A 26,967-nucleotide genomic window follows, 5' to 3' on the forward strand; every position below is an offset into this window, starting at 1 on the left:
AATCCTAAGAATGTGATGAGGAAGAGAAGTTTAGGGTACAAAGAAAAGGCAGAACTCCACATTTTCAACCACTTCCAAGAGGGTAGCTCTCATCTGTATTATATTTTTAACTTCCATGTAATAATTCATTTGGAAAAGGGGACAGCAATCTTCTACTTAAAGAAAGGAAAATCTTGTAAAGAAATCAGACTTTAAACAATGTAAAACACAGTGTTTCCTTTCCCCATACTCTTTCTTATAACGGATCTTACGTAAGACCTTGACAACTAATTTGTGGATGTGGGTATGAATCGGTTTTCACAGGGACGTGTGAGTTGGCAGCCCAGTTTAGATGTTTGCTTAGAAGCAAAAGGTAAATGCAAATGCAAGTGCTTTAGCTTTGTTTGATACAGTGTTAGTATCAATAGTAGCCTAGGGATCCTCAAATTACAGATGGAAATAAGCAGAGCCTGGGGCTTGAAGGATTGAAAAGGCAGTATGCGCTATATGATGCAAACAGTTTGGGATTTAAAGCCTGATGCTCTGACTTGAGTCTTTATTCTGGTATGACCTTGGACATGCTGCCAAACATCTCTCAGACACTGTTTCTTCATTTGTAAAATGGAGGCCAAAATGCCAACTTAACGGTGATTTTCTCAAAATCAAGTAAAACAATGTACATGAAAACATGTGACCCATCTCAGGTTCCCAGTTAATGCTCCATTTCTAGTCATACTAATGATTCAAATTCTTGAAAGCCTGTAGTAATGATACCCTCACCCAAAGTGAGATTTACTTTGGAGAGGCCTTTGTGGAGGCCACAGGGTTCCACATCAGATTGGCTCTTGAGATTAAAATTCTGCTCCACTGCAAACATCCTGACAAGTCCACACAGCAGGTTTGCCCTCACATTTTAGCCCTACATTTGAAGTGGTGGGTTAGAAGCCTTGGAATGCCCACAGCAAAAAAAAAAAAAAAAAAAAAAAAAACAGTCTTTATACTGTCTTTCATTTCTCCATTTTTCCCTTTTAGTGATCATGATGTGAGGTTGAGATTCCTGATGGAATGCATAGTTTCAGATCCATCTTGAGATGTGTCAAATGTACTATCCGAGATCTGAGTAAATTTGATTGTCCAAGCCTTGGACAGCCATAAATCACTTGTAGCTAAAAAGTCCCACCCTACAAGAACTCTTTAACGAGTGATCTTCAGGGATAGAAGCTGCCCCTGAGAGTGAGAAAACATTTTTATTTTATAAACTCTTTTTTAAGAAACCAAAAATTATTTTAGAACTCCTTTTTAAGCTGTTTGCCCTTTTGAAGCCAAAAAAAAAAAAATCAAAAATAGAATATGTACAAAATTCCCTGAAAATCAAAAACCTTTCAACAATGGTTCCCAAAATACACTCTTATACTTCTGCTTTGAAAAACAGACTCATATTGATCCAACAACTAGCTGTTCGACGAACTCGTTTCAGCCTTCACTAGCAACTCTGATCAGAAAAAAATACCAACAGATTACTACTTGGAGTGAACGTTTAACCTCATCACAGACAAAATTCAGGAAGGCAATGTTTAGGCTTTCCAAACAGCAGAAAAAAAAATGAAATCATGAATTGAATTTCTCAAAAGCTATTTTCTTTGAATGCCTTGGAAATAACATCTCTGTAAGTGTGAAGTCATTTCATTTTAACACTTTATGTCCCCAGTATCTTAAGTCTTAAGAAATGCATGCCAGCATTTCTTAAGATGAGGCGATTTGGAGCTGTAATACCCATGGTGACCAAGAGATGGCAGTGGGCTGAACATGCCCTCAGGATTGGTGGGCTGCTGACATCAGGAACTGCCTTTCCTGCTTCTCTGCCTCATTGACAGTAATCTTGTTACAGAAACATTGGTTTCCTCCATTGTTCCCGCCTTCTCTCTTACCCTTCATTATCATAACTCTGCCACTGTATTATTTAACTCCATAAGGGCATCCTTTCATAGGGGGACCTTGATATTAACTCTGAAAAGCAGTCTGGGGGGATTCATTTGGCCTGAAACATGCCCCATAAAATGGGATTTTATTATGCATAGTGATGATTACTATGATTAGGGTCGGCCATTTTCAAAGACAAATTATTTCAGCCACAAGGAAACGGAGACCTGAGGCTGCCTCTTTCCCTTTCAAAGCTCTCAAGCTCTAGTAAAACTGTCCCCTGCACATGTTTTATTTATTTTTTTCTAGTCATTTAGTCACATCTACTTTTAAATATTGAGGAAAAAAGTCATCACGCCCCCAGCATGGCAGAGTGATAATAGACCTGGATATTCTTATTCTTATCGGAAATTTTCATCTTATCTCTTCTACACACTACCTGTGTAAATTACAGGAGATCACCTATTTGGGACTCAGTCTCCATTTATCAAGCAGGGGTATTGGCATGAGTACCCTCTACTTTGCCTTCTACATGAAACATTTAAAGATTCTGTGGAAACTAAAAACATTGCTGTCACAGCATCTGAAATTGTTTTACCCCTTTAAAAAATTTTGTCAAAATATTTAGATTGCAAAAATTTTAGCAGTTCTAAGAAGCAGGAATGAGAATCTCCCAAAGTAAAACAGAAAAATCTCTGATAGCTGCACCAGAAGAAAATGGACAGAGATCCTAGTAAACTCTTGGAGAAAGCCCCCATCCCAGAGAAGTGAGAACTCAAGGTGAAGGCAGCATGGGAACCTTTTGGACAAGTACAAGTGTGGTCACCTTCCTCCAAGCACCCGCTGCGTGAGAAGCCCTCAGGGTTTGCCCTTGATCAAACACACTGGAGAGTTAGCCATGATGGAGAGCATCCTCTTAGAGATACTGAAATAAAACAGCAAAACCTGTTGCTATGGCTGTGGGGCTGCTCCACTACATTCTTTCTCGAGGTTGCTGGATCTTTAAACTGGCAAAATTGTAACTACCAGGGTTTCTTTCTCTCCTTCTGCTTCCCTCCCTTCCGTTCTCTTTTCTATCTTCCTTTCTTTCTTTCCTTCTTTTTCTTTAATCTGACCCTGAAGATCCTGCTATGAAGTATTTGAGTAGAGATCTATACCCGATTCCAACCTAGTCCAGCTCAACTGTTACTGATTACAAACTAATACTGAGAGAGAATAAAAGTGTCTCTGTAAGAATGAAACCACAAAGAAAACTATTCTTCACTTCAAAAGGAGAAGATAACATTTTCTTAATAGGCTCCCTCCCTGGGATGCAGAGAAAATGTAAGTTAGAAAAGGGAAATGAATTCTAAAATACCCCTTTCTGTTCTTAAAAATATTCTAGAGGGCATTTGTGTCTATAATCCTAGAGGAAACTGTCATGAGGTCATAAATCTAAGAACACAAAGAATTTGATACATATATTGAACACATGGTTATGAACTTGAAACTTTGTTGGAGGCAGTGAACAGCAGACAGGATAGAGCAGAAAACTGAATTATTCAGATTGAAAACAAACACAAAGAATTTCCCTAAAATGCGAAGAAAAAAAAAAAAAGAGAAAGGGAAGGGGAAGGGACAGTGGGGGAGGGTAAGAGAGCAGACAAGATACAGAGAAAAGATGGTACATTGGTTCATATCCTCCTTTGCCATTACTACCTACCTCAAACTTTACCTGTATTACTATCCATCTAATTGTTCACCCTGCCCAAACCAGTCTGTTTATTTTTTCATATGCATTCTCTAATGTTTTTCTTTCTACCCAGAAAAACATCTTCTGCTTTGTTCCCTCTATACTCCACCCCCAATACTGATGGGCTAAATCCTCCTCATCAGTCAAAACTCCTCTTCAGTTCCTTTTTGGGTGAACAAATAAATGAACAATCTAATGATCAATAATGGTGGCGTTAGTTTCAATGCATGTATCTGTAGCCAGACAATCAAATAAAATATTTTGCAGACTCGACATTACTGCAACTATTCTCACCTAGCTTTAATTTTCATAACTATCAACATAATACCTAATAATTATAGAAAACATTTTAAAGTTAATTTATAGTCCCACTGCTCAGAAATAACTACTTATTGGTATTCTTCTTTAAAGATTTTGTTGTGCATAATTTTATGCAGAGAACATTTTTTGTTTTTAATTGATACATCAAGATATAATTGGCTTCTTTCACTCTATATAATTATTTTTGATTTATTCATATTGTAGTGTGTATCAATAGCTCATCCTTTTCATTGCTGAGTAATATTCAACTGTGTGGAAATACTACAGTTTATCTCTCTTTTTTCTCTGTACTTTATTTTGGAAACTTTATTTTGCTATGTCTTCAAGTTCACTTATCTTTTTTTCTGCAATGCCCAGCTTTCCTTAATTCAATCCAGTGTATTTACCTCTTTTACATTGTAACCTTCATCTCTAGAAGTTCGAGTCTTTTAAAATATCTTCTGCATTTTTACTTAACTTTTAAACATATTCCACAGTTAGAGTAATTTTTCAATAATCTTGCCTGATAATTATAACATTGACCTCAGTTCTAATTTAATGATTTATCTCCTCACTATGGGTAGCATGCCTGATAATTTTTTCTTGCTGAATTCTAGATATTGTGATCTTTACCGTGTTGAATGCTGAATATTTTTGTATTCCTATAAATATTCTGAAGCTCTGTCCTGAGATGCAGTTAAGTTTCTTGAAAACAGTTTTATCCTTCCAGGTTCTTTTTTAATATCTGATAGGTAGGGCCAGAGCAGTGTTCAGCTGAGAGCTAACTACTCCCCAGTACTGAGGTAAGACTCTTCTGTGCACTCTACTCAGCGCCCCACAAATCATGAGGTTCCTCAGTCTGCGTTGTATAACCAATTATACAGCCCTGCTTGAGCACCAGGCATCGTTTCCTCCATTCCTTTCAGGTAATCTTTCCCTGGCTTTGGGCAGTTTCCCAACAAGTGAACACTGATCACTATGCAGCTGAATACTTGAAAGAGAATCTCTGAAGATCTCCAAAGCTCTTTCTCTTTGTACTCTGCCCTATGATTCTAGGCACTTTTGTCTTTCTGAACTCCCAGCCCTGGCTCCTCAACTCAGGCCATCCAGCAGGTGGTATCTGGGGTCTCCTCACCTGCACCACAAAACCAGAAACTCTCTTAAAACATTAAGGGAACACTTAAACATCAGGGAATCACTGTTTTTCATAGCCTGCTGTCTAGTATCTTTTAAAATGGTTTAAATATACTCTATCTGTAGTTTTTTTTCAGGTAGGAAGATAAATTTGATCCCAGTTCTTCCATCTTGGCCCGAAGTGGAAGGTGTATGCATATTTTTCACATGGTTGAAATCATTCTGAATTTTGAATCCTATTTCTTCTAGTCAATATTCTATTATAAGCTATTACCATTGGCAAACATCATGCCTAATAAATTTTTTATTTTACTATATAATATTGTGATGTACAAATATGTCCCTTTTACTATGCATCCCATGTTATTAGACTTTTTCTGGTTATACTGTTTCTAATTATAAATAATACCATGATTGATATTTTGTACACAAATCTTCATCCACCTCTCTCAATGATTCTTTTGGGCAGATTTTAAGAAATGAAAAAATTGGGTTAAGGAATGGAAACTTAAAAAAAAATTTTTGATGGACATCACCCCATTGTTTTCATGAAGGTTTTATCCACCTACATTCCTAGCGGCATACACGAGTGTCCATCTTACTGAATCCTCACCAACATTATTTTTCAAAATCTTTGCTACTCTGGTTTCTGAAACTGGCATCGTGATTTCATTGTGTTTCTCTGACTGTTGGCAAGTTGAATATTTTCATGCGATTATTGGTTTTTCTTTTTCCTCTTTGTGAATTATGTGCTCCCATTCTTTTATTGTCTTTCAAGATATTAAAGTTTTCCAAATCAATCTGAGTGCACTCCCTGCCCTTATTCTCTCGCGATACATTCCAGCCACATGTGAACCCACTGTTTTTTTCTTGTCTTCGCACTTGCTTCTATCTCTGCCTGGAAGGTTCTTCTTTTATAATCTTAACATCTGAAAATCCTTTCCTATTTCAAACCAAAAGCTGCCTTTTTAGTGAATTCCTCCTTGCCAGTTCCTGAGTAGACTAAGATCCTCCTCCTTTGAACATCCTGCCGTTACAGTATTTATCTTATTGGTTTACATGTCAATGTGTGCATGTATCTGTAAGCTCCTCTATAAGGAGGGGCAAGGACTATATATTTTAATCTCAAAGCCCACACAACTCTGCCCAAAGACACATATTGAATGAATAAATGGTTAAAAGAATGCATTTCAGACCAACTAAAAGTGTTCATTCATTCAGCTGGCATTTATTGAATACCTACTACATACCAACTGAAAGCAACCCAAACCTAATTTATAATAATTTCACTTCTTTTAAATGGCAGGCTGTTGTTCTCTAGCCATTTTTCTCATTGGCTCGTCTGACTGTAATTAATGATCACATGTGGTCTAATATTACAATAGCACTGTAATTGAACTTAGACAGAAAGCCACCAATCTGTTCCCATCCTGCAGTCTCTGTCTAAACTCTTTAAAGAAGCTAGCTTTAGATGGCTATACATCTGCTTAATGGCTTTCTTTTGACCTTTTTCTTTCCAACTAATTGAGTCGTCTTGTCTGTGCTAAATAAGCCCATCCCCAGACACAGCACCCACCCACAATCCCACGGGAAAAGCGGAGTGTGCTTCCTTCACCCACGAGCTTCATAATTTGTGGTGTCTGAGTGTGGAATCCACCCCTGAAGAATTTGGTAATGGCCCATTAGAAGCATCTCTTCACTCAAAGCAAAGGGTGAAGGTTATGAGTTTCTACTGATGAGGGCCTTTCTGTACCTCCACTCAGTTCTTCAAATCCCCGTCGCCCACATGTCTGTGGGCAGTTTACAGTATTGTGAGGAGAGTATGATTTACGGGAAGATACAACATTTTGCAAAAGCTCCTTGCTGAGTTAGGCTGGGGCCAGATTAACTTCTATAGGATGTGGAAGTCCCTAAGAGCCTGCCTCCAGGCCACAGAGGGAAAACCAGGGCAGATCCACGAAGAGGGACGGGCGAAACAGGCTTCCTGCAGATGAGGACAGGAATGGAGCGTCTGCAAGAGAAACGTCCGCAGGGCAAAGGGGTGCGTGTAGGGCTGTCCCAGGACACGCAGGCCCAGGAAGTCTGTTTTGCTTTGGAGACTCCATCTATACAAACAATATGACACCCCCCAAATCAGCACGTCAGCAACATGCTGTCTGCCGCATCTCACGTCATGCTGAGGCTGAAATGCCATGCCAGACAGCGGGAGTGATCGTTGGCCAGATCCTCCTCCTTGAATCAAGGACTGGCCACAGAATCTCGGGACAACCCCATGTGCACGTGTTCCAGAGCCTCTCCTCCTCAAGGTATCTGGTCCACTTCACTCAGGTGTCAGGGCATCAAGAGCAGCCCAAAGCAGGAGAAACAGACGGAGCCCTGTGGATGGCACTGCCGACCCAAGCCCATCTCAGAACCAAAGGAACACTCTACACATTTCCAGGAAGTGTCTCCAAAGTCTGGAGCCTCCTAAGGCACAGGGCCTACAACAGAGGCCAGCAGGCCTCTAAGGGTGTTTAGGGATAAAGGCATTATGAGGTCATTTCCTCAGAACAGGAAGCCAGTCCATTTCCCAAGCCCAGCACTCGGCAGAAAGTTCCTCCTGCACTGCACTGTTATTGTGGCCATAGATTGTCAGCAACTTGAAGACAGCGTCTGCCTTCTGCTGTTTTCAAACCCACATGCCTAGCACCAAGACAGACACATAGAATGTAATCAAATAAATGTTAAAAGTCCTAGTTTGGGGCAAGTTTGATTTGCTCTGTGCAGCAGAGCATCTGAAAGAAACGGACAGTGTCTTGAAATTAGGACGGAAGGCTTAGTTCGACCTCTCTGAGTTGCGGTCATCTCATCTTAAAGTGAGATCCTTAAGGATCTTCCAACTTTAGATCCTGTGACTTGAATATCTATGACTGGCCCCTGATCAGGGAGAGATCACTGGCTTCCCAAAAAGACGAAAGGGATTTAAACCAACAAACCCAGCTGCCAAGGTTTAATACGTGTAGGAAACTATTCATCCCACCACCAGCTGCGGGCTCAGGGTCAGGCAGCAAACGCACTCATCACTCTGTCAGTAAGCTGAGCCCGTGTCGTGCTCTCCCAGCAGCAGCACTCGTGGGGCTGGGGTGGAATTTTTTTGTTCCCTTTCCAAGGTGCTTGAGTCCAAGTCATCCGGAGCACACGGCTTCTGAAACCCCAATGTGAGTCCGCACCCTGGAGACCACACAGGCTAATTACACTGAACCGAGAGCAGCAGAAGTCACAAAGCCACTGATGAGAGGGACAAGGAGGAGATGAACTCCCAGGGAGAGATTCAGTAGCTATTTTGAGCAACAGCAAAATCTGCTTCTTTGTCTCAGTGACCAAGTAGCTGAGTCACCCAACTGCTCATGATCTCAGGGAAGCCATTAGCTCTAGTTGACTCTCCACATATCCGTCAGCTCCTATGATCAGATAAAGTGGAATGGTATGATGGTTGGAGAAATCCCAGAAGGCCTGGCTCTGAAAAAATCATAGGAATTTGGGGGAGGGAAGATAGGGAGGAAGGGGACATTTTTTATAGTTCATAAATTAAAGATGAAATCACCACAAAGAGCTGCCAGTGAAGCAATGCCTGGTAATCCTGCACTCAGGCACAGCTCAAATGCCAGAGACACCCGAGATCAGGCCTTTGGAAGGAGAAAATCACCTAAAACTATTCTAAGCACAGACAAGAGACTAAGCTGAAGAATTTGCTTGTGACACTTCACTGAAGACCCAACACATCCATCTTCTCCTCTGGCCGGGTGTCTGAGCCCAGGTGAAGCACACAGCCTCTGAACATCATGGCCCCATAGAAACCCAGGCCCCCAGGAACTCTGGAGTCTGAAGAGGATAAATCACAGCGTGAGAACCCTGCTGAAAGCCTGAGAGGACATCGAGGGGGTGGGGATATGGGAGACGCTGTCCTCTGTGAGGGTGAGACTAGCAGGGACCTGAACAACACACTTCCCAACTTCCCGTCTTCTTAAGAAAGCTCCAGAGAAATGGCAAGTAAAGGATGAAGGAGCCATCTCGGCTTGTGGGTGTCCTGAGTCCCCTTTTCCAAAGTGTGGCTCAAGGGTCAGGGAATACCACGGAGCTTAAGCACCAACCTCTGCTGGGAAGACGCAACCCATTCCTGATTGACTCTGATGCTTCTGAGGCAAGACACGCCAATAGAGTTTATTGGTGGGAGATACACTGATGATAACAGCTGATAATTCGGCTTCAAAAGTTGGGTTAAATATCACCACGTGCAAACGTGGCCATGCTGTGGAAATAATCAAATGGACAGACAGTGGAAACTGCCATTATTTTTACCAAATTCCTTCAGCCCACCCTGGACATGAGGGAACAAAGGTAGAGAAGGTGTTGAGACATGGAGCAAACACAAGCTTTCCTAAGGTCACAAGATGAGTCGGTCACAGACAAGCAATCCATCTTTGCCTCAATAAATTTCCTACCTAGTGAATCTGGAAGGCTCCATGGCAGCTTTGGTGCAGATAAACAAACTTGTTCACAGCAGAGCAGATGAGCGAGAGCTCACTCGCCCTGGCCCTGGGTCATTTCTCCCTCCCCAATTCTATAAAAAGCTCCTCTATAAATTCTAAAGGCCCATAAATTCCAGCTGAATGGATTATCAAACCAGAGAGTCAGCAAAGCTTGAACTGCGCACCGCCCCCCACGTCCCCTCAAACTCAGATCTTTCTCTTCCGCTCATCTCTGCCTGTTCCCCAGACAACTCTAAGTAAGAGACAAAAGACTCCAAGTTTCTCCTTCCCTCTAGTTAGTGAGACTTTGTTCTCTTTCAAGCCGATGGTTGCTGCCTCTCGCTGTCTTAGAATGAATTCCCTCCCAGACGGCACCTCCGCACCTCCTGCGAAGAGAGTTCCAGGCAGGGCTGCCGCATCGTTTCCCAGGCACGTTTAGACATGATGGAGCCCCAGATGGGGAGTCAGCTTGGGATCATGGACTAACAAGTTAATAAATATGAAGTGCCTACTACGGCACCCATTCAGTGAATGTTGGCTTGTATTCATCATTAGGTAGGTTCTTCACAAAAACACACTTTTTTAATTGAAGAATTTCTTCCAAATTGAATTAAGAGCCTACCATAGTCAAGGTACCTGGGTAAGGCCAATGGAGAACAGCAAGATAAATATAATTTGATTTCTACCTTCAGGAAGTTTAGAATTTAGAGTGGAGGAAAGACACACAGATCAACATAGTACAGAGTTCAATCTGCTATCTGTTAAAAGAAAACATAAATCAAGCGCTGGAGGAGGGAAAAGTCCTTCTGTCTGCTGAGGTGAAGCGAGTACCTTAAGGTGGGGCCTGATGAATGAGGGCAGCGTCTAGCATTCAATAGGGCAGCGACGCCCTTCCAGGGGGAGGGACGCACACGAGCAAAGGCCTGGAGCAGGACAGGCAGCCCACATGCAGGGACAGCTGGCTGGACAGCTAGAGGTAAGAGGGGGAACAAAAGGTAAGGATGGAGATGGAGACTGGGACACAGTCTGAATGGCTCTGAGGTCAGGGCAGACCAGTCCAAGGGCTGCAGGAGCTGTCTAGGTCAGACAGAAACTGCTCAGACTTAAGCGATGGTCATGAGGGAACAGGTGCAAGCCAACACAGATCCATGACAGCCACAGCGTGCCAGCATGGTGGGTATCTGGGAAGTGAGGGAGGCCTGGGAGAGCCGCCTCCCCTGGGAACGAGGGCTGGCCCAAGGCCCCGGAGGGTGAGTGACATTGCTCTGCAGGCCCCTTTTTCTCTAGAAGGTGTGCAGTTCGTGCCTCTGTCATAAATCTTGCCCTGAGTACTATCTGGAGACAGGTTTTTATTGGAGGACAGCTGCACAACTAATTTTAGGTTTGTGCTAGAGAAGTAGGGCAGGGTGAACCTCCAGGGCGAGGAGGAGTCGTGGTGACACAACGCCGGGCATCTGCTCCAACCGAGGCCCCAGAATAGCTCTCCCAGAGCTTGCTGGCATCTGGAGGATGATGCTCAGGAGGGCTATTCAAGTTCCCTGACTTGTTACCCCGTCCCCTTCCTGAAAGACCCCTGCAAAGCCACAGCTCCTGGCATCCAAGTGGAGCTGCGTGGGACTCAGCGGGGAACATCCACGTTACTGTTTGGGAGATGGAGTGCTTGGGAGAAGGTGAGCAGTGGCAGAAACTCCCCATCTGTATGTTTTCCTCTGGCTTTGCTGCCTGACTGGAAGCAGGCGGCCAAGGGTCCAACAGCATTTATATTAATAATCATGGAGAATATCAGAGCCCATCAAAGCTTCCAAGAATTTTGCACATGATTCCTTAATGTCCACAACAAACCTAGGAGGTAGGACTTGAGATTCACACACTTTCAGTTCGGGCAAGAAAAAAATAAACGACTCGCCAAGGAATGAGCTAGAAAGAGGACTACAGGGCAGGTCTTCTGATTTTAGCACCTTTGTTCTAGTCATGCTGCTGGAGGCTGGGGGTCGGGCAGCTCTGGGAAAGAATTCAAACGCAGAGGGAACCGACACTTACTTAGGCCTTGAGAGGAAATGGCCATTCGATGGAGGAGAAGGACTCCCCTCTCATTAAGCAAATTGGTCCATGAGTATGTGCGTTTGGACCGTAACCGAAATTTAAACAAACTTTAACTGCTTATGATTGTTTTACATACGGTGGTTGAGAAATAAAACGCTGGGAAGAGACTGTGTAAGGCACTCCAGTGGTAGTTTAAGAGCTGAGGCTCACGTACCAGACAGGGTTTAAACCCCAGCTCTTTCGCTTAAGTCCCAGCATGCTCCTTAACTTCTCTCAGCTTCAAGTTTTGTCCCCTGTAAAACCGGGGACAGTAATAGCACCTGCCTCGCAGAGGAGAGGAGAGGATCAAACGAGATAATGCATGCTTGGAGCTTAGCACGGGGCAGAGCGCATAATAAACGCCACGGCAATGACAGCTATATTGAAACGAGTGCTGAAAAAGCCTCTCCTCCACGGGGGTTTGGTTTTAATTTGGCATTTGGAACAAGAAGGGGAATCATCTTGCCTAACTTTTACAGAACAGACCAGAAAAGCAGAAAGAGGCCTGAGGTCCTTTTGTCATTGGAAACATCCACCCCTGTTGATCCCTGGCGTTACTTCCCCATTTTCCCGTAACACCTTGATCAGATCCGTGCATGAATTTTACCCCTTTTGCAGGAGAAAAAGAGCAGCAGAGACGACCGATGGAAGGAGGCCTCTGTGCTTGGTTGCTTACTACCCCCATTTCGACCTGAAAAGGGGAGACAATAAAAGTTATCAGGACCCCAGGAAGGAAGAGCCTAGTGCCAAGGTAAGCTGGGAAGGTCTTGCCTCTAGAAGCCTCCAAACAGCATGGTGCCCGAGCGAGTATTGAGTGAGCCTGGTATGTGGGTGGGCCCCAGACATGTCGCTAGATTCTCACGTGATATAGGGGAAGCGACCACATATTCCAAAGAGATCAACTGAAACAGCCACCGATTAGAAGAAGTCCCGTGACTAGGGCAAGAAGATACAGTTCATGGATTGCTGACCAAAGGACTTAAAACTACAGATGTCGGCAGCGAAGGCCTACACACAATGATTAAAAACCAGAAATATCCAAATCAAACATATTCAACTAGAATAATGGAAGTTGAAGAGGGAAATAAAGTATAATTACAGAAAAATCAGGAAAGTCCAATTTTTTGTCACTGAGTTTGTGCCTCTGAAGTTTTATACTTGCTAGATGAGGGTCCCTTGCTAGAATTTAGTTGAATCCCATTTTGTGATATGTTTGCACTTCAGAGAAGGGAGTCTCCAAAGAAACACAGTTCCCCTAGCCAAATAGGGTTTGGAAAAGGGCATACATTGCATACCCATCTTGAGATCCTGAACATGTGTTGGCTTTACAAAGGCTCTGAGAAGTCTTACAGTAAAGAAATGTACCCAACTTTGTTTAACCCAGTACTTCTCAATTTATTTGATGAGGATTTTTTTTTTTAACTGAGATATAATGTTTTTCACTCTGGGAAATGCTGGTGTAGAGAGCTGCAGGTGAGAATGGATGAGAATGGCATTACTGCGGGGACCCAAGAGAAAAATAATCAGGTGGAACCGGAGCCTAAGATTGATGCTGGGATGCGGAAAATATCATGGCTGGGCATGGAAATGCTACTTTGCCAAACGACCCCATATATCTTGGAAATTGGCTGAATTTTTTCCAATATTCTTTCAAGGTCCTCGCTGAGTCACTCCCATAAATGATGGATCTTAATGGTTCCAAATATCTCCAAAGCCTTCGTGTCTAACCACCTCCCTTTTTAAGTTTGTGATTCACCTGCACTCCAGTAGGCAGCACCGGAGATGATGGGCTGAGGTTTCACTTTCCAATCATAAAAAATACATCTCAACCCTAGCACACAATCAGAATTTCCTATCAGAAATGTAACTGACTGACTCTTCAGAGACCCTGAGAATATCGCTTTTCCCTGTCATTTCCGGACTGTCTTTTATGGACAAAACTCACTATAGTAGAGTCGCTGTGATTAAAAAAGATAGCTGAAGGCTTCAGGCAAAAACAAACAAACCAACGTGGGCTTTTGAGTCAGACAGATCTGGATTTAAATCCCAGCTCTGCCTTTTCCTGGCATTGTGATGTTGAATAAGATCCTCTCCACATTTTAGTTTCCTCATCTGAAAATAAGGGTGATATGACACCTTTTGGGGGCGGCTGTGAAGACCAGGGGAAATGATGGATGGGTGGGGAGGGATGCGAGCTGAGGTAGAATGTAGTCATTACACCCTATCAGCAAGGGGGAAGTCGTCACTAAGTGAACCGGAAGCACCAGGAGAATACCTATGAGGCCATCTCCATCTCCGTACCTATTACAAACAGGGCAAAAGTACTAAAAAAGTGCTGTGTACCTGATTATTTGGGTGCGCTTCTGGGTGTAAGGGGTGATGACCTTGAGAAGCAGTTCCATCGCTCCGTTAATTCCCAGCATGGCTCCCGTGGTGACTAAGAAAGACAGAAGCACAGTAGTAACTGTCCCATCTGAACCAAGCATTGTTTTCAGCCTTTCAGAGGGAGCCTAAAAGACAGGGGAGGCCCAGCAGTGTCCTTGCCAAAGGCAATGTAAAAGCAGAGAATCTCTATGGTCTTTTATCCCTGGCTTGGAAGTAAAGATCGTTTGAAAAGTACACATTATCTTCTTATGTTTTGCATTTTTCTGATGGCCCATTGCCTTACTCCATTGTATTTTTAATCAGATAGTCAGGGCAACTGCCAAGCAGAAGATATTTCTGTAAGTAGATCTTTGGGTTTCTGGCAATGACTTCAATTCAAGGAGTTTCACCCACCGCGAACATTCCATATGATACATATGTGCATACAGGCAGACATGCATGTACGCACAGACACAAAGACACACACACACACACATACACACACCAGTATTTACTTGCCAGTATCTTAAAAAAATGAAAAATAAAAAACTTTCTTAGGCATATTGTGCTGTTTGGAGACTTCACAATGAAGAAAGTCGTAAGTGGATGGGTTAAGGATCAATACAACTCGGATTGACTGCTTTAAAACTTCAAGGGGCAACCTAATAAAGATGATAGTGCCCTTTCCAGTCCACCCTGGTTCCAAGTTTCCCTACAACTTTTGCACTTGGATCTCCCATCACTGAGGCTAAGACTTGACTATGCATTCATCTGGTAGAATGGCAAAGGAAGAATCAGTTAGTCCTGCTCAGAGGTAACTAGCAGAAATTTTTACCTTTTCTGCCCAATTGGATGGTTATGAAAACACAGCAATAGATCTGAATGACAGAAAGAGACTCCCAGGGGTGTCTGGTCAGCCCCAGTGACTTCGGGTATTTCAGGCACAAAACCTCTGGGTGTCACTCTCATCTTCAATGATGCCCAAGCCTCTCTGCAGTGTCCCCAGTACCTGACTCCACTCAGCTCACTTTAGGAAGAGCTCTGGTCATGTCCAAAAAATAAATAAATAAATAAATAAATAAATAAATAAATAAATAAATAAATAAATAGGAATCCACAGGATACAAAATAGAATCAGTTTGGCCAGAGGTAAAACTTTCAGTGGGAGACAGAAAAAAGGTTATCTTCCAAGGTGTGACTCTTTTCTTTCTTTCTGTGCTCTACTGTGGTAAAACAGAGACCTGGGAATGCCTTGTGCTTTGGGACAGCTTTGTTCCAGGAAATACGAGTGGGAACAAGGGGGTCATGGAGAAGCAAAGAGAGAGAAACAAGGGAGGCTTGGCGGATAAACGGAAAACTGAAGTCTCTTATATAGTTGGTCCCAGTCCAGTCCACCAGAGAGAGACTGAGGCTGATGTCTTTGCAATCACATGGAGCGCGTGTTCCTGGAAAACCCTCTCTGCATACGTCCCTCCTGAGGCTAGTATAGGCAGTAATTGCCTGGATCAAAATTCAGGGATTTGGCATCCTAGTCCTGCCCATCAATCTTCCCCTCTCACGGCTACTAACTCAGTCCTTACTTCTAAATTAGGAAAACATGCTGGAGCAAACTCCTGGCAAATAATTCTAGTATTAAGTAGAGTTAGGGAGGAAATAGTTTTAAGAGCACGAAGTCTAGCATGGAAGACTTCATTCAGGCTCATATTTGAGAGAAGATGACAATAAAAGAAAATTTAAATTCTTCCATGCTGGATGCCTGCCCAAGGTTAGACCTCTGGCAGCTTTCTAAACATCCCCATTGGCCATCAGAGTGCTGCCGAAGGGTTCACTGGCCATCACAGACCCGTTATGGTTCCAGCCAACTCCTTCTGCAGATGGGAGCTGTTTAGAAAACTTGCTGGAACAGTCAACAGTGGCTACCAGTTCACCATAGAGACAGAAATCCATGCGCTTTGTGAACTCCTCTTGTCTCTCATCAGTAAAGTCAATGTATAGAGAGCAATAGTATATATATTTTTAATATCTTATGAAATAGTTGGTACAATAAATAGAGTCTTAAAATATGAGACAAATGGCCACATCTTTATACCCACAGACAAATCTCAGCATTTTCCGGAGCTCCCTGCTAAAGGAATTCTTCAAGATCTCTATAACCAATGTATATAATAAGGAGGGTAAGTTATTCAGCTTAATTATTCTCAAGGAAACCAAAATAAAATACTTCAAATCTCGTGCTGCTGGCAAGCTCCCAGTGGGGGTGACACACTTCCTGGCTACTCATTAATGAGCACTGTCCTTTACACAAAGCCAAAGCTTCTCACTTAGATTTTCCTCTATTAGAGCTGAGTTTGGACACAGTTTCAGCCTCTCTCAAATATTCTCTGATTTTCTGGTCAACATATATGAGTGTGGGTGGAGGTTCCATCTGTGAAGATGGAGTTAAGCCTCTTGTTTCATTATTCCCTAGAGATATTTTCTTTTTCTGGGTCCTCCATGATTGTTAATGGAATTAACCAGTAAAATATGTCCCTGCTAACTATTTTGGTAGTTCTGAGGATAGTTAGGGGGAAAGGTTACCTATCTATGCCCTTTATGTGTGCCCTTCCTATTACTTCAAAGGACTATGGGAAAAGAGGAGAGGAGAGGAGAGACGCTAACAATTATTGACCATCTACTACATGACAAGTTTACCCATGAACATTATCTTACTTATCCCATCCACCAAGTCTGCAAGCTCTCATTACAACTATAATTTTACCAAGGAAGAAACTGAGGTTAAACAGGTTAAGAGCCCATGTCATATGACTCTAAAGAAATGAAGTCAGAGTGAAGCCCAGGTCTTCTTGGCTCTAGGTTCATGTTCTTTCCTCTAGAGAGCATTACATCTAAGTAACTGCCACTTTCATTCTGCAGGAAAGGGCCTCAGAAAGGAGAAATAAAAGGCTGTGCTCATTATATGTGAAATAGGTGGTATTGAATCTAATCTATTAGTAAGAATCATCTCCATAAGGAGAGTGGAATAAACACGAGTTTTGCAGTTAGAAACTCAGCCCTCATGACTTATCTGTATGATTCAAGCAATTACTTTACTCTTCTAAGCTTCATTTTCTTTTTCTTAGCTAGGAAATGGTCAGTCTAAATACAGGATTGTTATGATAATCAGAAATAATCCAAATCAGGAGATGGCAAATAACATCAGCCCACGTGCTATGAGCTATCTAATTACCTGAAGGACTACATTGAGAAGTCCTGCGAGATAAATTTCGTAAAGGATGTTGTGATCCATGAGCGACTTCAGGGACACAGTGGGGAGATTTGTGATGTGAGGGTCACTCTCGACAGGTGTAACACATCACACTGCGCTTTGAATATAAGGACTGAATAAAGTCTGCCCTCCTGCCATAGGTCTTTTAGAGTCCTATAATGCGTAACACGGAACTCTAACTTCAGGAACAGGCTCAAGAGTTCTGCATGGCGGAAGAGGAGATAAAAAATGACATCTCACCTCCACAGCGTCTAGAACACGAGGCTCTTCATGGTTTATTTATCTTGTTGGGACTATGTTGGTCTTCCACCCATGCCCTCCTTCCAACCATGACCCCAAATGGTTTCCAAGTGTCCCAGCCCAGGTCTGGAATTCCACCCCAGAGAGGCACAAGTGAGTTGCTTACCACTAGAGGCAAACACACGCAGAACCCAGAGACAGTGGAGGAGGTTCTGGCTGTGGGACACGTTTTTCCTGGCCAGAATCAATGTCACATCAAGTGCTTCCAATTCCAGTGCCTTCTGTCCAAACTTTTTATCTGTGAACACAAATCAATCCATCTTAGTTGTGTTTCACTTTAATTCTGAAGGCTGTATGATGTGCGGGGGAGAGGAAGGCAAAGATGATGGAGGGCAGAGGATATTAGAGCCAATGAGACTTTTCAGATCTACTAGAAAGTACTACTAAGAATGTTCCCATTGGAACCAGATGGCTGAGAAGAGCTAATTCAGGGTATACATATGGTCCACTATTCTGCAAGTAATATTTACATGAAGCCTTGTGGCTTGTATGACTTGCATCCCCCATATGTAAGGATGTTTCTGGTCGTCCTCAAACATGAGCTACAGTTTAGTTGGGTATAATTTTTTCCCTTTAAAACAGTTCTAGACTTAGGACACTTAAGTTACATAACATTCAAATACAACGTGTGGGACTTCGATTGGATCCTTCTCTGAATATATTTACAAAAGACATGATGGGAAAATTTGACTATATGTTATGCATGCATTTTTGTGTGTCTGTGTTTTGTTTGTTTTTTAGGACTGAATTTTTTTTTATTGAGTTATAGTCAGTTTACAATGTTGCATCAATTTCCAGTGCAAAGCACAATTTTTCAGTTATATATTTGAACATGCTTATGTTCTTTGTCACATTCTATGCATGCATTGTTAATTTTGTTAGGTTTGTAATCATGGCATTGTGATTACATAGGAAAATGTCTCTTTTCACAGGAATGCATTCAGAAGTATTTAGGAGCAAAATGCTACCTGTAATTTTCCTTAGACTATTTCAAATAAAAATAAATAGGTGAAGGAAATGTGGTAAAATGTTAGTAATGGTTAAATCTAAGCGATAGGTATATAAGAGGTCATCTTTCTATATGTAGAGAACTTTCTAATAAAAAGTGAAAACATAATTTAAGGAAATAAAATTTTCTCTCTAAATATCTCTAAATTATTGATCCAAATAACCTGATATTCAGTGCTGTAGGTAAGTCATTATTATTTTAATAATTAGTAAATAAGCATAAAAAATAAAGAGAAAGTACCTTTTATTCTATGTTCCTGGCTCCCACTAGGATAACAGGTGACTATGCCACCTGTCACATTTGTTTGTGTCCTTTCCAAAGCACAATGCCCAAATCGTAATGTTTGTGTTTGCAGGAATTCAACCACTGTCAGATTCATCACGGGTGGAAATGACTGAATCAGAGACAATGCCCTAAACCTGGTTTGCTAATGTTTACCTCTGGGCCAAAGGACACCAGCAAAGAGATTGTGACTAACTCACATGACCCATTCCCTTTATCAGAAAAAAAAAAGAGAGAGAGAGAGAGAGAGGTATCTATCTGGCTCCACTCATGAACACCCAGTCTCGTTTGTGTTCTCTTCAGGTCAGCCCCTGACAGCTTGAATGCCAACATCAAGAATGACAATCTTTGATGGCAGAAGCTGCGGCGACATAATTATGTCAACAGTAATATCAAGGCCCATGGCTTGGAAATCACTGCGCCGGTTCATCACTCATCTCTTTTGTGAAACCTTGTCTGCCAGGCCACTGGCCCCACTGCTCAGCGGTTAACATACAACCTTGCTGTATCCTCGCAGCAACTCGAGAATTAAGTGCTGAGACCTGCATTTTGTAGCTGAGAGCCCAGTGGTAACTTGCCCAAGGTCACACTGCTAGTAAGTGTCAGAGCCAGGCCTGAAACCCAGACCTGACCTCCCAGCTTGTGCCACTAACAATCGGGATGTATATCATGTCTCTTGCATCTTTTCCTGGAGTTCACACAGCCCACTCTTTGCTTTGCTGACTTCTTCCCATCCTTCAGGTTTGGGCTCAAATGTCACCTCTCTCTGACCACATCATCTTAGAGGAACATCACCCTTTCTTTTCCTTCCAGCTGCCATCTAGTTAATTACTATTGTTTGCTATCACCTAGTTAATTGTCTACTTCCTGCCCTTCCCCTCTTGCGTGTAAGTTCCTTAAGACCAGACCTCCTTATCTGTCCTGGTCACCATGATGTTCCCAGTGCCTAGAACAGCACACAACCCTGGGAGACGTGTGGTAAATATCTGTTGAACATCCAATGAATGGATTCTATTGGTTTTGTCTGGAAAGTGCTGACTGATGCCTGGGTTTCAGTTATTGTTTGTGAATGCTGAATGGACTCAAAGCAGAGATCCGAACATTGCGAGGAAAGAGGCCCCCAGAGCCCTCTGCCCTTGGTTGCTGCTGCCTGCGCTGAATAGCAAGGATCCACTTTTTGGAGGACGTGAGTTTCTTGACTGTGACCTCTGTAAGACTGCACACAATTGGGGCTTAACTGTTATGACTACTTTGCAATGTTTACAAGCATCCTGAGTGCCCAGACTTTTTCAACTGTGCTCCAAGACATTCTAGTGTTTTAGGGAGGTGTTTCAGGACCTTCTATGACCAAAGAGAAATGAGTATGGAGCTTAAGTGGAAAGAATTCCCCCCAGTCCCCTATATGCCTCAGGCCCCCCATAGTCCATGCCTGCTCTGGGTCCTGTCCTGAGCACCTCGGTAACTTGGATTTCTGGCATCTACGTACCTCTTCTTGGAGCTGGTCCTGTCATCACCACCAAGGTGTCTAGACCTCCCTGCTGCTTCCTCCCTGTTCCTCCCAAATTGCTCTCATGGTAACAACCCCCTTTTCACTCATCTTCAGGTCTAGGGGCGTGGGTACCTCGCAGGCCAACTTTGGCCAGCAGCCGGAAGAGGGGCAGGAGGATGTCATAGTCGGGAGAAGCCGTCCTCGCTGTGTCCACCAGGGTCTGCAGGAGGGCTTCGCTGCCTCCCTTGCTGATCATGTAGCGAATCCTCCGGTCTGTGCCTGAGAGGGGAAGCAGGGGAGCGATGAGCCTCAAATAACCACCCTCATTTCCTTGGAGCAGGAAGGAGACCTCACACCTAGAGATAGAGCAGGGATTGGCTCATTTCACCCCAGAAACCAAAATTGTGGAGTTCTTGAAGCAACTTTTATAAAGCTGTGCTCTTAAACAGACTCACAGACATAGAGAACAAACTTATGGTTACCAGGGGTTAAAGGGGGTGGGAAGGGATAAATTGGGAATTTGAAATTTGCACCTCTTGGGGAATGATAGAAATGTTACCCATCTTGATTGTGGTAATGGTTTCATTGGTGTATATATATCTATCAAAATTCATCAAATTGTACATCTGAAATATGTGTAGTTTACTGTACAGGAATCAGACCACAATAAAGGTGCTAAAAAAAATTAAATAAAATAAGGTTGTGCTCTTAGGTAAGGATCCAAGGTTGGAGGAGAAGGCATGAAATGGAGAATAATGGAATATTTAAGAACTTTCAGCAGCTGTAATAAACAGAGCCTAGGATTTGCTTTCCTTAGAACCTGTTGGGTCTCCATGTATGTGTGTACTTGTGTGTGCATGTACAGAAATATGCATACAGGCTTACATGTAATCATATACCTAGCTGAAGAGGGCTAAGTTTGAATCATCTGTAACAGGGGTGAGGTGATGGCTTACCTGGAATAATTTTATGGATGGTATTAACAGTAATTTGATGTTGGCCTTCAGTAACTGATTGGAGGAAAATATGGAGACAACCAGAGTAATGCCTTGACAAGCAGACATCTAATCATGTATCTAGGGAGTCTTGAAGAGGGTCTGGGGTTGGGATAAAGTATATTAGTCTTTCTACCTAAGAATAGTTTTAAACAGGGACCTCTTCCATCCTCCCCCAGGACAAGCTCAAAAGCAGTGATTACATTTCAACTTGGAAAGGGGCCCCAGGTGATTCTCTGTGCACTAGGCATGGTTAACCCAACCAAGATGGCCAACCGGGTGGGAGATTATCAGCAAAGAAGAGCCTCTATTTTTCATACTCTACTAAAGGAGCAATGATCAGTACCTCTATCAGAAGGGGAACCCGAGGGTTTGCATTCTAGGAGTTCCAGACACTACTGGACAAAGTGAAGGTGGGACTATCTCAGAAGACAAGTGGGCACCTCACTCAGAAGAGTGAGTCACCTGGCATTGGAGGGCAGCACAACCTATGGAACAACCTCAGTATGAAGGGCCCCTTCCTCCTGAAACTGTCACCTGAGGCTCTGTGGCTTTGCGGTGACATTCATTTTGATATTGTCTGTTTGGTGCTAGTATGTCTAAGGCAATGTGGCTGGCTACATAGAAACGAAAACTCTGAGTGGATGTTGGAATGTCCAAGAAGCTGTGTTCTGCAAGACCCTCACATGGAAATGAGCAAATAGAGGCATGCGAACTCAGTTGATGCCAATGTAGTCAACTCTGTCGTCTTATCTCTGAAAACTTAATGGCTTACCACACTGCTAAGTCTAGCTCCTGCCTCATATTCCTGTCTCCACTTGACGTATGTAAGGGAGCTGCCAATACCTGGCTCTGTGCATAGGCCACGATGGGGGAAGAAGGGGAGGTCAGAGTAGAACCATGGAGGGCTGGAGGTCCTTAGCCTCAGACATGAGGTATCGTAGAACAGCCACCCAGAGTCTAATTCCCTCCTAAGTTTGGGTCACTGTCAGGTGGGTGACAAGACTGAAGAGCCCAAAGTACAAATGTCCCGTGGTGATTCTGCCTCTCATAGAAAACTTGAGCTGAAGCAAACCCCCAGGCCACATAGGCTCCTGGCAGACCCCACAGCTCCGGGCCTGCCACATCCACAACAGGAGGGATGAGGGCGTGCTCTACTCACCAACAGAAAGCAGATCTCCGAGGACCTGGAGGATGGTCAGGATGGACTCTCTGTCAGAGCAGCTCTGCAATGAAAACAGAGGCAGCCGTCTTTAAGAAGGAAGGCAAGAGAAGGGAGGCGGCGTGGTCAGGGATGCCCACAGGAAATGGCAGGACTGTGCTTCCTTCCACTGAGAAAGGCTTCCTGCGATGAGAAACGGTTGCAGGACTGCTCCTCAAATAATGACAGTGAGGGGCCCCACTGAGTTAAGGGTCCCAGGGCTTCTGCCTCCATATTTAACCCTCAGGATTCCTCTTTCAGGACCCCTTTTTACAGTAACATCAGCAAGATGCGTAAAAGGATAAACAGTGATAATTTATGGGGAAACATCAAATGTAAAGGGGCTTCATGAGCCAGGGTAGCACTGTTCTTCGCTTATTTCAGTAGGCTTGGATTATTTTTAAATCCAGGGCAGAGAGCAGAAGCAGAAACCCACCAAAGTGTTCTGATGGGAAGACTTCCCTGACTGACAAGGATGAATTCTGATTGTCTCGAGAGAGACCTAGGGTGGTCCCAGATCTCATTATATGGATGCTGTATGGGATCCTTACAATGCTTGACACTCTACCCTTGGACACACAGAAGAGAACACCGGGATTCAGAGGGAGGGGGGATTTGTTCAAGTGCTCTGTGCTGCTGACCCACAGAGCAAAGCCCCAAGTACAGCCCAGGCCAAGTTCCCAAAAATCGGCCAGTGATCTTTGCACTGTGATACGCTAATTTTTTTTAACTCTCAAGAACTTATTTATTTATCTACTAGTTGTAAGTTTGTACCCTTAAACACCATCTCCCAAATCCCCCACTCTCCGGCCCCTGGCAACCATCATTCTACACTGTTTTTGCATGTTCAGCTTTTTTCGAATTTACATCTCGGTGATATGATACAGTATTCATCTTTCTCTGTTTGACTTATTTCACTTCACAGAATGCCTTCAAGGTCCATCTGTGTTACTGCAAATGGCAGGATGTTCTTTTTCTCATGGCTGAATAATACTCCATTGCAGGTATATCCATCCTCTTTATCCATTCATCTGTTGACGGACACTTAGGTCACTTCCATAACTTGGCTGTTATGAAAAATGCTGCAGTGAACATGGGTGTGCTGATACCTCTTCAAGATACCGATTTCAATTCCTTTGGATATATAGCCAGGGGTCCTATCTTACATCACTCACAAAAATTAACTCAAAGTAGATCAAACATCTAAGTGTAAGACCTGAAACCATAAAACTCCTAGAAGAAACCATAGGGAAAAAAAAACTCCCTGACATTAGTCTCGGCAATGATTTCTTTGGTAAGATACTAAAAGCAAAGGCAAAACAAAATAAAATAAACAAGGGGGACTACATTACACTGAAGAGCTTTTGCACAGCAAGGGAAGCAATCAACAAATTGAAAAGGCAACAGAATGGGAGGAAATAGTCACAAACCATACATCTGATAAGGGACTAATAATATCCAAAATAGATTAAGAATTCATACAACACAATAACAAAAAAGCAAATAACCCAATTAAAAATGGGCAACAGACCTAAATAGACATTTTCCAAAGATATGCAAATGGCCAATAGGTGGATGAAAAGATGCTCAACATCACTAATCACCAGGGAAACACAAATCAAAACCACAATGAGATACGACCTAACATCTGCTACAATGGCTTTTATCAAAAAAACAAGGGAATATAGTACAGGGAACTATATTCAACATCTTGTAGTAACTTATGGTGAAAAAGAATATGGAAACAAATCTATGTGTTCATGTATGACTGAAGCATTGTGCTGTACACCAGAAATTGAACATTATAAACTGACTGTACTTCAATAAATATATATATACATACAAAACATTTTAAAAATAAAAATATTTTTTTAAAAGATAAATGCTGGCAAAGATGTGGAGAAAAGAGAACCTTGAAATGCTATTTTTCAGGTATGTTATTTGAGGCATAGCTTTAATCTTCCCGAAAGTCAGTCTCATATTCCTTATGTGCCTCAAAGACCTCAATAACTCACTGTTACATATAGGATAAGGTCATGGCTCACTAATAGGGCTTCCAAAGCTCCCCAAGATCTTGCCCTGCTTATCTCTCCAGCTTCATTATTCATTACAATACTGCTGCCCAAATGCATGCTTCAGCAACAGAGAGCTACTTATAACTTCCTGCTCAAACCATGTAATTTCTTGCCTCCGTACTTTTGATCATACTCTTCCCCCTTCCTAAAGCTTGATCAATGCCATCTCATCCTTCAAGTGCACTGTGGCTCCCACAAAATTCCCTGCCGGTTTGTGGTCTCCTCTGTCTTCATATCACTCTGTGCTCAGCTCTGACAGCATCCAGACCACATGGTATTGGCCTCAGGGTGCAACCTTGCCTCCCACTTCACCCCCACTAGATATTAATCCTTAAAGAAGGGACCAAGTTTTGTATATAAAAGTATTCCCAGCACCTGGGACAGGGGCTGTTCCAGGAAAGTGTGCAATAAATGTTTTTCAGAATGTAATCAAACCTAACCATAAAGAACTCCAAGGGAGCCATGAAGTCCAATACCACACCACCAAGGCAGAGTGGTGCTTACACTTTCCTCAATATCCAGGAAGTCACACTCTAAACTCCGAGCCAGGGCCAGGACTAGGGTGAGACCAGGGAGGCAACAGCTTGGGCAAAAATTTTAAAATTTAAAATGCAGTAATTAGGATAATATTTTCATGCTGTATTTTTACACAGCAAGCAATCCAAACAAACAAACAAAAAAATCCATGATGAACAAATTACCAAAATTTAACACTTTAACTCCTCTTCCAGGTGTGATGAGACATCTGGGGATCCTTAGGCATTTGACATCTGCGCTTCCCCAGGAAAAGACTTGGATTTGCTCTGAGATCTTCTCCACTGGGAGATCTGACCTAACAAGGGCAGGTTCAGTATGCATTTTACTGACGCCTCTCATCAGAGCTGCACTGGAAGTTAACAGAAGGCGTAACTCAAAGGGTTCTTCAAGTCCCCAGGTCTGAGCCATCCTCCAGCAAATGTCATTTGTATGTGTGCACCATGTCAGGGCTTCCTGTCCCTCCTTAGTCTCCCAAAACCTGGGGCATAGGAACCAAGGAGCAATGCAGCAACTGATCTATCATCCTGGGGAGTTCATTAGTCTTAGGTTCCAGTGTAGGGGAGGTTCCCCCACATCAACAAACAACACTCTGGACACCAGCTGGGTGTCCTACAAAGTCAACTCAGTACTCACGCTGACTACCCAGAGGGAACATCAGATTCCACAGGTTAAGGGTTCAGTCCTGCAAGATTGCCCTCCCCCACTTCAGATTCTACTGGCAAGTCCACACTGCTACCTGTACTTCTGACCAACTAACTAGTTATAAATCAGAGGTTCCAACAAGTCCCTCTAGCTCAGGATGCTAATCACAAGTCCAGGTCAAATTACCTGTGCTTCCAATCGACTGGCTGTAAATGAAAGGTTCCCACGACCTCCTCCTCCTTGGGTTTGTTAAATCAGCCGATGGAACTCAGAGAAACACTTCACTTTCTAGATTGCAGGTTTATTATAAAATTATATAATTCAGGAACAGCCAGATGTAAAAGATGCACAGGGCAAGGGATGGGGAAAGGGCACAGAGCTTCCTTGCCCCCTCCGGGAGCATCACTCTTCCGGCATCTCCACATGTTCACTAACCTGGAAGCTCTCTGAACCCCATCCTTTCAGTTTTTATAGAGGTTTCTTTACATAGTCAATAGAGCCAACTTTGGGGTCTTCTACCTTCCCCAGAGGTGGGGGTGATTTGTAGGGTACTGGGGAGCCAGAACAACAGACTCAAAGTTCCAATCTTCTAATCACATGATTAATTCTCATGGCAACTGGCCTGCACCCTTAGTGGGTGTCCAAAGTCAACTCATTAACATATCAAAAGACAACCTTATTGCTTTCATCACTTAGGACATTCCAAGGCTTTTAGGAGCTCTGTGCCAGAAATGGGAGGAAGACCAAATATATATCCAAATATATGTTTCTTACTATAAATCACAATACCACAGCAGGACTCCAGGCCTTTGAAAGTGGACCCAAAGGTAGCTCACAGTAGCAAAGTCCCTGCAAAGGTGTCTCCGGTCAACACTGATGTTTCTGGATCCACCTGCAGGACCTCCCATAACTGCTCTTCTTTCTGAGAAGAGGGATGGGGATAAATGTTTAACAGCAAGGCTGTGCGATACATGTAACTTGTAAAATGTAAGACTCATTAGCTAATTGTGAATAATGAGGAAGGAAGAGGAGATGAAGAGATGAGAAAAAGAGGAAAGAGAAAAAGAAGAGAGGAAAACTGATAAAGTAGAAACTGATTGAAGAGGAATAAAAGATCCAAATTTAATTTTCTTTCATGCAATTATTCATGCAC

General features: G+C 42.9%; 1 protein-coding gene across 8 annotated transcripts in view; it reads right to left on the reverse strand.

Moving 5' to 3' along the window:
- The window catches only part of AGBL1 (ATP/GTP binding protein like 1), a 702,585-nt gene that overhangs the window by 630,455 nt on the left and 45,163 nt on the right, over positions 1–26,967 (reverse strand). For all 8 annotated transcript variants that reach the window (XR_004315706.1, XR_004315705.1, XM_032469254.1 and 5 more), the window contains exons 2-5: positions 22,522–22,585; positions 20,497–20,643; positions 17,691–17,822; positions 13,999–14,092 (exon numbers count right to left, since the gene is read on the reverse strand). Coding sequence is in view for 6 of the 8 variants with exons in the window: in XM_032469254.1 (XP_032325145.1) it covers positions 13,999–14,092; positions 17,691–17,822; positions 20,497–20,643; positions 22,522–22,585 (437 nt within the window). In the remaining 2 variants the exon portion in view is untranslated. The remainder of the gene's footprint in view (positions 1–13,998; positions 14,093–17,690; positions 17,823–20,496; positions 20,644–22,521; positions 22,586–26,967) is intronic.

The sequence above is a fragment of the Camelus ferus genome, chromosome 27 (genome assembly GCF_009834535.1).
Source record: "Camelus ferus isolate YT-003-E chromosome 27, BCGSAC_Cfer_1.0, whole genome shotgun sequence".
NCBI classification, from domain to species: Eukaryota; Metazoa; Chordata; class Mammalia; order Artiodactyla; family Camelidae; genus Camelus; species Camelus ferus.